The sequence below is a fragment of the Tinamus guttatus genome, unplaced genomic scaffold, assembly GCF_059628265.1.
Source record: "Tinamus guttatus ecotype Peru unplaced genomic scaffold, ASM5962826v1 Tinamus_guttatus_pri_ptg000472l, whole genome shotgun sequence".
NCBI lineage: Eukaryota > Metazoa > Chordata > Aves > Tinamiformes > Tinamidae > Tinamus > Tinamus guttatus.
Genome location: NW_028289006.1, coordinates 5,722,271 through 5,738,067, shown reverse-complemented (window position 1 = coordinate 5,738,067; position 15,797 = coordinate 5,722,271). Strand labels below are relative to the sequence as shown.

Here is a 15,797-nt window from a genome sequence, read left to right as displayed (position 1 = left end):
CGTCTGAAACCACCGTGGTGTTTTTAAACTATTCGCATCATCATGAATTTTACCATCTGCACTGTTGTATTTTTTTCACATGCTCAGTCCATCCTCAAAACACTGTAAGATAAAGGGATCACAGAAATGTAGGTCCCAGTCCACTTGTGCTACTGCCAATGGGTGTTTTGCTCTAACGTAATAAATTATTTGATTTAAAGCTCACCAGACACAGCAATTGCTCACTAGAATCAACTTCAGGCAAATCCTTTGCCCGCAACTCATAAAAATGGGATTCATCTAGTAAGAAATATAGTCTCTAAGGATGAAATTAGTTTGCCATGATATAGGTATCCAAATCCCACATAAGCTCCAGCCTCCCGTCATAGACAAGGGGCAGGAGGAAAAAATAAAATAACCTCTCCAGAGAGCTATTTGTGGCATTTATAGTAGACTCTTGCTCTAAAACAAGAGGAACTGTCTACTTAAGGTACCATTCTGTGTCGAGTGATGGTAAGGGTGCCCATGGAGCTTAACTGAGGCTTAGATGTCCAATTAGTGGATATCTAAAGAAAAATTTCTTACTAGAAAACCTAAAGACCACACTTAACAGAAAGCATTGTGTTGGTTTTTTGGTAACCTAAGGGGAGCACATGTAAAAAAGAAAAACTACTCCACTTACACTGAGGATAGAAACATTCCTGCTGTTTCTGCTAGATCTCCATAGCTTGTAGCCATATACAAAAGCTCCCAGTGATGGGAAAGTCAGTAAGGTGCTTTATTGAATAGTGTCTTGCTGAACTGACAGTGTACTTGACTAATGGTGCGTTAAACTCTTAACGAGGTTTTCCTCCACCACAGCAGATTTCTTTAATTTCCTATCACCTGTATTCTGTGTAATTTAAAGGATAATGCACACATGTGATCTACTGAAAATTACAAATAAAACGTACATAGAATTTTTCAGTTCCTTATATTTAATCAACCCTCTAAAAGATAGCAAATTAGCATTTTTGTTGTTGTTTCATTCAGTGTTTAATCACTAGTGTTGTACAATACCAGAAAGGAGCTATGTTGAAGCTGTACAGCCAAAAAGCGTGTTGGTCCAGCGCTTCTGTGCTGCACGCGGCCTGGGATCCTGATCTGTTAAATGCCGTGATGTAAGTGAGGAATTGTATCACATGTTATGGGGTGCTTCATCACATAAAGGCAATATAAATTCAAAGGTGACTGAACTGAACTTTGACAACTTCCTTTTGTGAAAATCAAATAAATAATAAAGAAAATAGTCGCTCTTATAGTCAGTTTACTGTTTGTCAAGATGAAACAAGGGCACTGGCTCAAACCCAGTTTACCATTTTAAATGGTGCTGTTTTTGACTGCTGCCAAAGGTCACAGTCATTCAGCAGAATATCCCCACCAGAAAAGCGTGAGCAGCAGCAGGGGAAAAAAAAAAAAAAGTCTGGAAGAGCTGATTTTCATGATCCCATGCGCTAAAACTATTGAAAGTTAACCACATAACAATCATGGAAAATTCAAATGAACAATGAGAATTGACTGTATTAAATTAGGTTGCTGCATTAGGTCATTAACACGTGTAGTAAAAACTAGCCTATGTAAAAATGGAAACTATTAAAGCATGACCTAAGTTTCCTACTTGCAGAGCAGAGCTGTACAATCTCATGTAAAGATGCACATTTCTTAAACACTGCTCCTCTTTCTCCTTTTACCTGCCATGTGTTCCCCATGTTGGCTGAGCAGGTTTGACCAGCCGTACATCAGCACGGCCATGTTTTGGCCTTGCCTTCATGGAGATGATGGCATGAGAAGCCTCACACGTCCTCAGCGCTGAGGCACCGGCGCTGCGGCCTACGTGGCGCCTCAGCCGCGCCTTTTAGTATCGGGGCCTTTCTATTTTGTTTAGAAACACACACATGTCCTCTGAAGCCACCACGTAGCTGGGACCCACGGATCTTTGCAGGCAGCCAGGACTCGATGGTCCTGCTCCAGTCTCCACACAGAGCCTGAGCCTGGTCAGGGCTGCGGGACAGAGGCCAGTGCAGCAGCTTGCGCGCGTGAGACCTCCTCTCAGCTCGAGTTCCATTCGGAGACTACTGTAAAAATACAAGGTTTTTTTCTATAGTGTAAGCAAAATTCATAATGCGGAGAAGGAAGTGCATAACTCTTTTTTAAAAATCTGGACTTAGAAATAAGCATCTTCTTTTAATAATCCACATCACATAAGTGAAATGAAGCAAAGGTCACTAAATGTTGTGTTCCCTAATTCTCCACCTTCTGAGGATCTGAAAGTCTGACGAAACGCTCCAGGTTAAGACATTTGGCAAAATAATGATATGAAAAGTTTTCTGGAGAGAATGATAATTGGACGCAAACTTCTTAAAAACTTCATATAGGTATTTCTAAAAAAGAACGCTGTTTTCATTTCAAGACTAGTGAAATGCCAACAAAAGAAAGTAGTGGTTTAAAAAAAAATCAAGTTAAAGAGCTGTTTTTTGGTTATTCTCAGGAGATAAAGGGTTTATTCATTTAAAAACCTGGGGCACTGGCAAGTAAGCTTTTCACTTTAAACAGCTTGCCTCTTCCCCCCTCCATTTTCAGCTGCACTCACATGATAAATGAATTTTGCTAGAAATGCATGACCAGTTCGGCACATTTTTTGTAACAATTTCAACCCCTTACCTGACAGCCCCTGGCAGAAGCCTAATGAATCAATCCTAAAAATGCACAGAGAGACTAAAATGAAAACTCAAACTGATGATTCTGGAAGCACAAGGGATTGCTCTTATTTGGGACATTCTTTTGTTGCTATATTTTCCATCAGCTAGTCCAGGGAGGTTTCATGAACATCTCACCAGCACCTCTGACAATGCAGGAATTTTGACTAGACAGTGAAAACTTCTAGAAATACTCTGTTTTGAAGTGATAAGTATATACACGTTTAAAAAGTGGAAATAGTTCTGTCTTGCGCACTCTCTGGGCATGGGATCCCCCTCCTTGATGGACAGAAAAAAGTCTGCCAAGAATATGAAGAACTTGGGGGAATATGGACCTTGGAAAACTATATGCAACAGATCACACGGTCAGATATTATCAGTTGCTGCAGCTTTAGGGTTTTGCCACCGTAACGTTACCTAGCACAGCCAACGGGATTCAAAGAGCTTCGCCTATGTCTTGGAAGAAGAGGGAGCTATGAAGGAAAGGACAAGCTGAGAGCAGAAGCATATGAACCCGTTCATGTTTCAGCCTTTTACGCAAAGGCTAATAGAGGGCCACGAGTTCTCAGGAAGCCCCCACGCAACAAAGCTCCCACTCATGGCAAGATTTTGCTGTGGACTTCTGCTAGTTCGAGATTAGGTTCAGAGAAAGATAAACTAACTTCTGAACAGTGGAAGCAGCATACCCGAGACCACCATGGCTCAAAGCAGAGGACCATGCTGGAGAGAAAAGAAAGCAAAGGATGGGAGTCAGTGTAAAATACTGTATTTTCTCGCATGTAAGATGCTCATCACCTGCTACTTATCTCAGGCTGTGGCATGGGTGGAATGACAGCTTATCTTCTCTTCTAGAGTGGCTTCAGTTAGTGGGCAAGAAATATATTTTAGATAGTCACACAGTTTCTGTAATACAACTTTCTGACTCAAAAATGCCAGCAAGTGCTATCAATTAGGTCATATTCCAGGCTGTAGTTCCAGTTTGTTCTCAGACTCATCTTAATTCCAGGAAAGATTCCATAATTTTAACAGATCTGTGTACCACTTTGCTGGACGGATAGGAAGGAAAACCTGTCACTATTAGAGTAAATTCTTCCTTCAGTCAAGATAAGCTAGGAAGCCATCACCGCTTGACAACAATCGGGGGACTCCCTTACAGACATTCTCCAAAAGCAGGTATCAGTGCAAAGTGAATAACGTGGTGTTTTCAAATTTCTTGCAATCAGTATGCTGCAAGTGTATCCAATTCACATGTTTCTGAACCGCTGGATCCAAATGCAGCTGAATTTTTGGGCCAGGCTATGCAGAGCAGATCCCACGTTCAGATTTTCTGCTGTGTTTGACTCCGAATGGCTCTGTGCCTGCCAGCACGCTGAAAAATGTCACAGCAAAGACCAGTATATGGGATAGAAATGTCATTCTGGTTTCATTTCAGACACATATTCCTGCACGCGGTGCCCCGTCTCATGTAAAAGACACATCTAATGTCTAAATTAATCCCTCAGTTCCTTCCCAGAGCAAAGGCTGATCCACAGCAGCAGGTTTTGTAGCTTCCTTCCGTCTAGAGTGATGTGGCCTGAAACACTGTGGAAAAATCCTGCTGTGCCTCAGGCATCCTTCTGGATTGAATTTATTCCCAGAGGGATAATTTATTAGAGAAGTGAGCTTTGAAGAAAAAGCTAAAAATAGTGTTAAAAAAAGAAATGAAATACAGGACAACAGTACTGAGTAGTCAGAAGTCTAGCCCAAACTTACACGCTATAAAAAAAAAAAAAAGCTTTGCCTATTTTATAATAATTCTGCGTATTATTTCCCTTCCCCGTTCCCTTACAGAGACAGTGAGATAATAACAAAACTCAGCAGCAAGTATGAGGAGAGCCAGCTGTTAATTCTGGTGTATGGCAGTAGAGGGCATCTAAGGACTTCAAGTCACATATGGTGAGGGATTAAAATCAGATGGCTACAGAAGTTTCGACTCCCGTTCCCAAACATCCACCCCAGCCCGTGGCAGGAGTTGCCACCTCACGGCCCGAGAGCTCAGGAAGCGGCTCCCGAGCGCGCGCCGTCCCGAGCGGGGAGCTGAGCAGGGCTTGGTCCCCGTGCCCCCTCTGGAAGCTCCCGCTCGGGAGCAGCAGCCTCAGGAGTTAACCCAGCAGGAGCCGCGTGTCACAGCCAGGGCAGCTCGGCCCAGGTACAGGGGGCCGCAGCGAGTGCCTCGGCAGTGCCCTCGTTTCACCCGCTGCCGCCCGGGGGTCAGTGGGGTTAACGCTGCGCGCCGGGGGCAGAGCAGCGCGGGACGGGCGCGCGGCGTGGGCCCCCGCGCGAGGCCGTGCGCACGGCGCCTCAGCGCAGCCTCCCCGAGGCGCCACGGGCCGCTGCCCCGGGCCAGGCGAGCGCGGCCGCGGGCCGGGGAGGCCGCTGGCGGCCGCCCAGCTGGGTCCCCGCGCTCCCTGCAGGCGCGGGCGCCGGAGGGGGATGCTCCACAGGCAGCCTCTCCTTCCCCGCCTCGGCAGGGAGAGCGGCTGCGCCCGGGGAAAGCCAGAAGTAACTCACAAGGGGTGAGGTAAAGCCGGTGTTTGGCCCTCGCACTTCAGGCACAACTCTGACAACCATGTTTGGAACATGTATCATGTGTGTACGGTGGGCTGCGTATCTTTAGCTGACTGCAAGAAGTTTATAATATATCAACCCACTGACACCCATTACCCGGCAATTCAGCCTCCTCAGTACATCAACATGTCGGGCCTTATGCTGGTGTCTGTTGTAGCCTGCATCTGAGCCCGCAGTGTAAAAGTGGCCCATGCTCAGGAAAAGGAACTACAACTCTGAGTTAATAACTCAGAGTACTCCTGAAATAATGTTCACCCATCTGCTTTCTATGGCAGCACTTAACACTTAACTGCAGGAATTCAAAGCCAAATAGCTCTGTGTAAATTAAATTCTCTTTACTACAAGAACCAAGAGCAGTGATTTAGCATCACTGTTATTCTGATGGAGACTCCTTCAGGAACAGACACCGCAGCTTGTTCTCTGCTCGCATCCCCATGTTGCTTTGCCCTCAGGACTCTCTCCTTTGGAGACAGCCACCGTTTCACCTGTTTTAATTTTCCTATTAGTTTCAATGCTGACTCTTTGTCAACAAATAATGCCGAGCTCCTCGTGGGCTGGGGGAGTGCAGGAAAGCTGCCTCTTGGGGAAAATCTCCTTTCACAGACGTTACTTCCTCTCTCTTGCTTGGAGGAGCAGCGTGAGCAACTGGCCGTGGAGCGTCTCGAGCCTCCTTGAGTATAAAAAGTTTGTTTGTCCTGGCAAAATCTAGGACAAGAATGCAAAATTTCACAGTGCTTTTTCAGCTATGCCATCTCAAGGATTTTTTTTTCTAAAAACTAAAACACAAAAATATATTTCTCCAAAAATCCAAAACTTTGAAATATGTGTGTGCATGCATGTAGGTGCACGTGCGTGCATGTGTGGTATGAATGTATGTATGTACAGGTATACAGGTATGTCTATATATATCTATACACCCTCCTTGGGAATATACACCCTTTTCAGCCCCCAAAACAAGGGGAATAAAAATATTACAGTCACAGCATCTTATACTATTACCATCTGAGTATTAAAATTCACAATAAATATCCTCCCAGTAGTTATTTAAAATGACTGTTTTCATACTGGTTCTTGCCAGCAGCCTTTTTTGTTAACTATCGTATTTGTAAAAAAAAGGAAGCATAATAGGACAGGCAATGCTGTCAAAGCAAGCATATTTACAAAGTATCCTCAGGTAACTTTCAGTAATATTTAGATAATTTTATTTAGAGTGAAACTGAATATTACTTCACAAAACAACAAAGTGGTAGAACAGAGCAGCTCACTGCTATAAAGAAACTGGACATATTAAAGGTGAAAAGTGCTATGCAAATTCTTTTTTTATGCTTAGTTCCTTGTGTCACCACACTTCACCTTCCCTTAACAAGTATAGCCAGATTATTTTCATGTTAATTTGTTTTAACTTTAGATTGTAAATAGCAATTACAGAAACTACAGAACATGCAACAAGAGAAAGTATAAAACATTTAACATGTTTTTAATTAAAACTCCCAAGTGCATCTAGAAAACCCTTTGCCCAGTGCTACTGAGGCCTTTAGATGCTATGGTAAGTTTTAAATAGTATAAACCACATGATGAGATGAGAGAAGGATCTAAATGCCATCGTTTCATGAGCACAGTTTCCTGCTTGCTGGTGATTATCTGCCTACCTATTCACTGAACTAAAGGAAATGATCCTTCTTTCTCTTTATAGTTTCTGAAAGAAAATAATATAATATCATTTAAACACGTTGCTCTTTCAGTGCTATCTCCTAATGGCTTGCTTTTAAGTTACAAGTGCTGATTTTCTTTTAGAAAATCACTGATTTTTAGAAATTTTTTACTGAATTTCTGATTATTCTCCTCTAACAGCCACATATCCTTAAGAAAAAGAAACGATTCATATCTGAAAAGATAAAAATGGCAGGATATAAGGTGGCAGCTGGCTAAGAGTGAAACTGTTTGGTATACATCATAATTTATTTCATCAAAACATTCTGTTCCTCCGGCAGCTGGAAAGAGCAGAATGATCCCATTTATGAAAATACTTGTTTTCTCTCTGCTGCATTTATTATGTTTTAGGAACTCTTTGTGAAATAAGCCAACCTTCCTCCTGATTACAGAGTGAGAAAGTCTCCGGGGACTTGCACTGCATATCTTGTTCTTGGTGTGTTTCTACAATTAATTTGTTCTAATTTACATGAGATAAAGGCATTTTATTTCCTGCTTCTCAGAAATATTCCTATTCCTCAGCCCAAGGAATCTTATCTGCTTATTGCTGCAATCACAGGGTAGGGAAGAACTGTGGCAGTTACTTATTATTTATTTCAGTTCAGGTAAACAGTTTTCAAAATATGGTCAGTGAACACATATATTTGGCAAGCACTATTTTTAGCTAAAGCAGATTTATCTGACCAAATGGTATTTCAGCATCTGGAGACCTGGATATTCGGTGCTGCATGGTCAGGGAGTAGAGATGACGGGGAGGGAGCAAGAAAAGGCCCCTTTTACCCTTTCAGGTAGCTGGCTTAAGCCCTTCTAGCAAATCAAAGCAAAATCAGCTGAGCCAAAAATGTATCACTCCCCCTCCGCCCCCCCGTACTCGTGACATGTTATGAAATAGATGAGCACGCTGGCTTTCCAGTAAATTTAGTATACTTTTCAGGAACAAAACTAAAAAGAAGATACCAGTGAAAAGCTATTTTACTACTGTAAAATGCCCTTGCCTCCTTCCTTGACCGTTTAAGGGATTTTTGCCTAAAGGAAAAAAAAGAAAAGAATAAGAAATCCACTGGTTCCTCTCCTCTCTCTTGTGAATACATACATTGGAAAACGAGTCAGAAATTCTGCTATATTCTGGTTATGATCTTCAGGAACTTGTAATGCTCAGTATTAATCTAATTCTTGATTAAAAATATCTGCTAAATGGATGAGATACTGCTCAAATCAAAACATTCATGCACAATAGAAAGTATCTGGAAAAAGAATCAGAGATTTCTGAATTTTGTGCTTTTCGTCTGCAGCCTGACGACACGTCTCTAAAACTGGCTCTGCAGAATTTGTAACTGTATCCATGCAGGTAATATTTGCCCTACAATCTCTATCCTGAAATAAACAGAATACAAATAAACAAAGCACTTTTCTTGGTTCAAATTGCCATTTCGAAAAAAAAAAAATCCCTGCTTATATAAACTGATTTGCTCTTCCTAGCTGTGACCCTGCTTATAAGAATTACTGTTCGGAGCCTGGCAATTTTAAAACCCTATTCTGTTTACAAGACTGAAAGCTGAGTTTTCGGAGCCTGGCATCTCTGTGCTGCTTCTTTTTTTCTCCTTTCCCCCCCTTTCCCCACTCCACATCTTTCTCCTGCTCCATTCTTTCCACTTTTTAGGCAGTAAAACACGTGAAGCAGAGCAAGTATGTGTTAAACATCCCAATGCCAAAGAAGCTCAGAAGTAGCTTAAAGTAGCTTAATAAACCACATGTGGCCCATAATCCCAAAATTAATTTAATTTAATCACCTTTTCTTACACTTAAAAAATATTTTTCTCTCCCCTGTGACTGGGGGAGAGTCACAGAGACAGTGGAGAAAACGAGCTCACTACCATTGCTGAAAGGCACGTTGCAAATCTAACTTATCCCACGGAGCCTATAGCTCTTTCGGGAGCCTCAGATCAGCGGATAAACCTAGCCAGGAACTGAAGGGCTGTTACGAGGTGCCAAAAGTATGATTTAAAAATCAATTTGCAGTTTATAAGTTTGAATTTCTCTACTCTTGAAAATTTATCAGACTTCTAGTATTTTTTCTTTAAAAAAAAAGATATTAACTTCCCATGGCAAATTTAACAAAACTGTACTTAGAAAAGATCCTGCTGATATACTGCCTATTTATTTTTTATTCTACCTTTTCTATAACAATACTTGATACTTTAAGTAACAAATATTTATTACAGTCCTCTGCTCTTTTTTTCTCGTTCACCACATAAATCATGGTCTTCCTCTCCGTGCCTTTACAGCAGCCAGCTGTGGTTTTAGAAACAAATTATTATGACTCAAAGTGACGAATAAACAGCAGAAGCAAAGGAAATCTTGAGATACTATCCACATAAAATTACCATTAGTAGATAAAATAGGAAATCTTTAGAACTACAGCAAAGCTGTAAAAATAAGCAGCTTTGGGTCTAGGCAACATGGATTACATCCCCCTAAGATGATTTAGAAAAGTTTAAAGGAATAGTCCTAAATATAAATGCTATTATATCTGGAAAACATATTTTTGATCAAGAGCTTTGTGCCTGCAAATAATTATAGGCAATTATTTTAGCTATAAAAATAGATTTTTTAAACTCTTCTGAATATTAGGAAGCCAGTGCAACTCTGCAAAAGTAGATCAGATTTTATGCAAGACCTCACATCATCAATAGCAGAACCGTTAATTCTGCCTCCTTTTCATAGCTATGCAAAGAAAAATCAGTGGGCTCCCCACAGGAGTAAGCAGGGGCTGCATTTGAGGCTGAAGGGCACAGAGGAAAAGAACGTTTTTCAAGATTGTTTTATACCATCTCTTGCAGTACACAAGCAAGAAAGAGCATGTTTGTTTCTTCAGACCCCATTTTGAAACTGCAGTATTGCCAGTGGTCCAAACCACCCCTTTTTATGAACTGAACAAACTAAAGCTGAAAGTACTGAGACATTGCAAACAAAAGAAACCATGCTGACCACGTCACTTAAAAGTACTTTTTTTCTTTTTCATTTTTCTTTTTTTTTTTTTTTGCAAATGAGGCTGTTTAATAATTAAATAAAGCAATTACTTTTAAGGGAAAAAAAAAGAAAAAAGAAAGAAAAAAGAGAGAAAAAAGAAAGAAAAAAAAAGAAAAAAAGATTATTAACTCTAAAGCTGTCTGTTCATCCATATCCTCGGGAATCATGTTTGGAAATTATAAATAATATGTAGAAGGAGAGCTCTTTGGGCTAGTTCTCCACGGTCAGATCTTTATTTAAAATAATAATTATTAGCATTATTTCACACATAATTGCAGGAGCTATCGCTAAGCACCAGGGAGCCATCGGGGAGCTTATCTGCCTCCCTGCTAACGTGGGCTCGGCCCCCGCTGCCTACGGGCAGGAGCTGGCACCGCCCGACACCGATTTTCCGGGGAACTTCATTAAAGCAAGCAAATAAATAAATAAATACAAATGAATCACTCGATAGTTTCTTCCCCTATCAAGCCCGAAAATTGAACCCCGTCCAAAGGCTGCCGTTTAATTTGAAGCGAGTCTTGACGCTTTGCCAGTGGCAGGGACGGGAATAAGCCCGATCCGGCTCATTTCGGCTACTTTTGCTTTGTTACTCTTCTTTTTTTATTATTTCTCATTCTCTTTTTAATCACTGCAACTTCACCCCGCCCCGGCAGCACTGAAACGCGGCTGCCAAACGAGCAGCACCCAACCACACAATAAATCCTTTTTTTTTTAAATTATTATTATTCTTTTCTCTCACCCCAAAGAAAAGAAGCAGAACAAACGGGAGGAGCGCGCTGCGCCGCACCGGGGCTCGCGCCCGGCCGATGCCCCCGCAGGGGCCGGCGCGCAGCGGCACCGGCGCCGGGCGCTGCGCAGCGCGGCCCGGGCGCGGCCGGGGGGTCCCGGCGCCGCCGCCCGCCCTCAGGTGCCCGGCGGCGCCTCCGCCGCCCCCTTCCCTCGGGAGGCGCGGCCGTTGCGCGGCCGTTGCGCGGCCGTTGCGGGAGCGGCGCGGGGTCGCGGCAGGCGGCACCTCGCGGGCGCGCCCGCCCGGGGCCACTGACCTGCTGGGGCGCGTCCTGCGCGGCGCGGGGCCGCGCGCGGCGGCGGCGGCGGCCCCGGGGGGCGGCCCCGGGGGGCGCGGGGGGGGGCGGCGCGCGGCGGGCGCGCGGCGGGAGGGGTCGCGCGGGCGCGGGGCCGCCGCGGCGGCTCCCCCCGGCGCTGCGCGGCGCGGGCGGCGGCGCGGCGGCTCCCTGTCACATGATGCGGTTCCTGGAAAGTTCCTGGAAAGCAGCCTTTGTATGGAGCCATCCCGGGAGGTGGGAGCGGGGGGAGCCGCCGCGCCGCGTCCTGCGCGCCCGCCGCGGGGCACGCGGCGCCCAGGGAAGGGGGCGCGGGGCGTCGCTGCCCGCCCGCCCGCCGCGGTGCCCCCGGCCCCGCAGGCAGCTCCGCGCCCGCCCGCGCCGCGATGCCGCCCGGCCCCTGAGGCCGCCCCGCCTGCAGGCGACGGGGGCGCCGCGAAGCCGCCGCGAGTCCCGATCCCGCCGCGCGAGTCTCGATCCCGCCGAGGGCGCCCCGATCCCGCCGGATGAGCCCCGATTCCGCCGCGTCGGGTGAGTCTCGATCCGGCTGGGGTCGCCCCGGTCCCGCCGGGTGAGTCCTGATCCCGCCGGGGACGCCCCGATCGCGCCGCGAGCGTCCCGATCCCGCCGGGAACTCCGAGCCCAGCACAGGCACCTGCGGCCGCGAGTGCCCGGGACGCGGCGGGGGAGACCAGGCCGGGCAGGTCCCCGCGGAAAAAGAAAAAAGGTGGGGGGGCAGCTGAATCTGGGGGCAAACAGGCGAACTGAGAGCGGTCTCCGCGGCGGCTGGGCGGGGAGGAGGGAGCCGGGAGCGGAGCTGCCGCGGGGCAGGGGGGCACGGAGCCGTCCCGGGGGGGGCGGCCGGGGCAGGGCGGTGCGAGGGGGAGATGCGCGTTGGGTGCTTCCCCTGCAGCCCGGGGGGGAGGTTTATTATTTATTATTATTTATTATTATTTATTATTTATTATTTCTCCAGCAGCGCCGCGCGCGGGGCCTGCGCAGCCCCCCCGCCGCTACCTGCGGCCCTGGCGGCTCCGCGGCGGCCCCGTCCCCTGCGCGGACGAGGCCGCCCGGGGGGATCCGGGGACAGGGCGGTGGCGGCGGGGGGGCCGGGGGGAGGAGACGTCCCTCCCCCGCCGCCGGGAGGTGATCGCCCGCCGCGGGTCCCTCCTCTGGATGCTGGGAAGGTCCCGCGCGGGAGCGCGTGGGCTGCGCCGCTCAGCGCGCGCCCTCCGCCTTGCAGAGCCGCCGCCGCGGGCGCGGAGCCCGAGAGCAGAGCCGGGAGTGAAACTAGGAGCGCGGCCGGGAGCGGAGCCCCAACGGAGCGAGGAGCGGAGCCGGGAGCGAAGCCGGGAAGGCGGCCGGTAGCAGAGCCCGGGAGCGGAGCCGGAGCCGGGAGCGGAGCCGGAGCGGAGCCGGGAGCGGAGCGGAGCCGGGCCGGGCCATGCGGCCGCGGCGGCGCGCGCGCCCATGACCCTGCGCGCCGCCGAGCCGCTGGCGGGCGCGCGGGGCGGCGCGGCGCGCTGGGGGCGCCCGGCCGCGGAGCCGCGCGAGGCGGCGGCGCGCGTGGACGCGGCCATGGAGGAGCTGCGGCGGGCAGGTGAGCCCGCGTGGGGCGGACCACGCGCGCGCCCCTCCGCCGCCGCGGGGCCGGCCCGGCGCTGCCGGGCGCCCATCGGGCGCCCGGCAGCGCCGGGCCGACCCCGCGGCGGCGGCGGCGGCTGCGACAGCGCATCCTGTGGGGAGAAGGAGAGGTTTTGGAGCAAGCTGAGCAAGCACCGATGAGTAACGCTCCTCTTGTGTCCTCTCTCAACAGGGTGGTACTGGGGCAACATGAGCGTCGCCGAAGCCAAGGAGAGGCTGCAGGATGCCCCCGAAGGGACTTTCTTGGTTAGGAATAGCTCGCACTCGGAGTATTTGCTGACTATTTCGGTGAAAACGTCCGCGGGACCCACCAATCTCCGCATAGAGTGTCAGGATGGCAAGTTCAGGCTGGACTCGATCACTTGTGTGAGATCTCGGCTGAAGCAGTTCAACAGCGTCGTGCACTTGATCGAGTACTATGTGCTTATGTGCAAGGAGAGGACCGAAACGCCCTCGAACGGCACCGTCCATCTGTACTTGAACAAACCCCTCTACACGTCAGCTCCATCTCTGCAGCATCGCTGCAGAGTCACTATAAACAGATGCACAAACCAGATCTGGGAACTGCCGTTACCGACGCGACTAAAAGAGTACTTGAAAGAGTATCAGTACCAGGTATAGCTGTCTTGCCTAAATGCCTCTAGCGTAGAGTACCTGTTGAATGCAATTCCTAAAATCAGCCAAAGAACGGAGTGGCCAGTTGTACAACTCGTTGTGGAATTCACTATCAAAACAGTGGCAGTTCTGGGGGAAAGGCTTTTATTTCAGATGCCACAAAGGAAGAAGACTCTGTGCAGTGCAATCCCGGCTTCAGCGCTCGGCAAGGTGGCTGGAGTCTGTCTGGATCGTGCTGCTCTTGTCAGTGGCATAAAATACTGCTCTAACTATGAAGCGCTGGCTGGAGTGGTGGGAGGGGGAGAGGCTGCAAAAGTGCTCGAAGATCATGTCAGAGTGCGTAAGTATCTCAGTTGTCTGATTCGGAAATTAATTTGGTGCTGGTGTTCATATAATCCTGAAAACTTCACTGGATCACACTGTGATAATCTTGCCAAAGTTATGCAACCAATCGAATCCAGTCCAAAAAGCGATCATCTATTCAGTTTTTATTGAACTGTAACCCTCGTGCTTTTCTGCGAGCAACGGAGTACTGTAAGTAATCAGTTTAAAACGTTGTTTTTCAAAGTTCTCTCAAAATTGGTTTTAAGGCAAAAGCCCACACCTTTCGTAGGAACCCAGTGCATGTTGCTGATTATACCAGATTGGTATCCCAGAATCTTTGTTAACATGTTAACATCTTCCTGGTGGTGATATATCCATGTTGTTACTACTAAGCCTCTTTTGGTTGAGGCTTTTGGAGCGTGTGCTGCAGGCTTGCTCAGTTCCAACGTCAGGGCATGGATATCAGCAGTTACAGCTGTCTTCTACAGTGTAGAAAGTTTTTCTTCCTCTTGTTTCCCAAAATATGGGGAAGTCTGGATTTGGGTGTTTTTCTTTTTTTTTTTTTTTCTTTTTCAGAGGTTGTGTTTTTTTGTTTTGTTTTTTCCTAATTAACCATTGTAGCTATCAGACTATTACTCAATAAAGTAAACCAAAATGCACAAATATCTCAATCTTTGTACGTATGGGTTTGCTGCTGTTGAGGAAACAGAGATGCCGTGAATTCCTGTCCTTTCCCGATGAACGAACTCCCACGCGAGCCGCAGGCTCCCTGGGCTTGGCCTTTGCAGCTCCGTGCAAGGTGTCGCAGGGCTGTGTTCACCTGAGTGCTCCAGGGGCTGCCTGCTGCTTTCCCCCATCGCTGGGGGTTAGCAGGGAACATTGTGGTTTTTGTATCACAGAAGTCCTCTGAGAGGAAGGATGGGACTAAGGCCCTCACATACCCACTCCTCAGTCTAAATTAGAAGTATTTATTAGTAGAAAAATCCAGGATAGGAGTAACATGAGTAGTAAAGAGAGAAAGTAGGGCATAGATTCATTCTCAGTCAACAATTTCATAGTTTTAACTCTTTCCCGAGCTTACTTTAATTAAAGCGAATAGACCCGTGTTTGAACAAGGAGGGTTGTCAAGACTTGCTGTGATCTAGCCCTGCCCAGGCTGAAGTAGAAACAACATAAAACAGTCTCGTTTTCCTCAGCTGCTCCGCACGGCTGCCGGGGTGCCGCGCCGCCCCTCGCCGGCTCCCAGGAGCCGAGCAGCTTGGATTCCCCCATCCAGGCTCCTGGCATGTGAACTCGGTTCTGCCCCGAAGACGCTGGCAGGCGGGAGCGGCTCTGCTGCCGAGGCCGGCAAAGCAGCAAGAGCTCGAGGCAGAGGGGACAGTCCCTGGATATGGCAAAGAGCTGGGACGCTGCCGTCCCCGCTGCGGGAAAGGGGGCTTTGCCCCCTCCTCCTCCAACACCTTCAGTTTTCTTTCCCCCCCTTTTAATGCAAGCTGCAGTATCGAGATGGGTTGGGGCAGGGGGGAGCTTTCTCCTGAAAAAACGAACAAAAGCCTTTGTTATGTAAAACTTCTCCCCGTGCCCTGCCAAATGTAGCAGACTGTTGGAAGTTTTTCCCATGCTGTGGCGAGCACCCTCTGATTCCCGTCCCAGAAGAGCTCTTATATTCCAGGTATGTGTCATAACCACATGACTTCCCTGCGCTTGTCGTCTGTCTTGCGAGGAACTTCCACCCAGGAGCCGAGCAGCTTTCCCAGTGAGCGGGGCCAGGGAGAGGACTATGTTCCTGGGAACACGTCTGCTGTCGTGGATCTCTTTTCTTGCAGTTTCTGTCTGGATCTACCCAAGAGGAGAGGACTACGACAGAGAACAACTCTGGTTGCAATAAGTGAGCCCATTAACCCACTGCTATGTTGTCCTTTCATTTCTGGGTTTTTTTTGGCAACGACTGTCACCGTTGCTGCGCTGATACCCAACTCACGAGCCGTGATATCCGCGCGGTGTCCCAGCGGTCAACACGATACACTGGAAAGTTCCCTTGAGGCAACCCCCTGGCCACAGGATGCTCGAATGGGGAATCCTAACGGGACAA

The 15,797-nt window shown here is 48.1% G+C and overlaps 1 protein-coding gene across 1 annotated transcript; it reads left to right on the top strand.

The window, feature by feature from the left end:
• The first annotated feature begins 12,592 nt into the window (after nt 1-12,592).
• SOCS2 (suppressor of cytokine signaling 2) lies at nt 12,593-13,571 on the top strand. Its single transcript, XM_088532940.1, has 2 exons — nt 12,593-12,722; nt 12,939-13,571. The coding sequence occupies exons 1-2, from the start codon at nt 12,593-12,595 to the stop codon at nt 13,385-13,387; spliced, it is 579 nt and encodes a 192-aa protein (XP_088389066.1). The 3' UTR covers nt 13,388-13,571.
• Nucleotides 13,572-15,797: the final 2,226 nt, after the last annotated feature.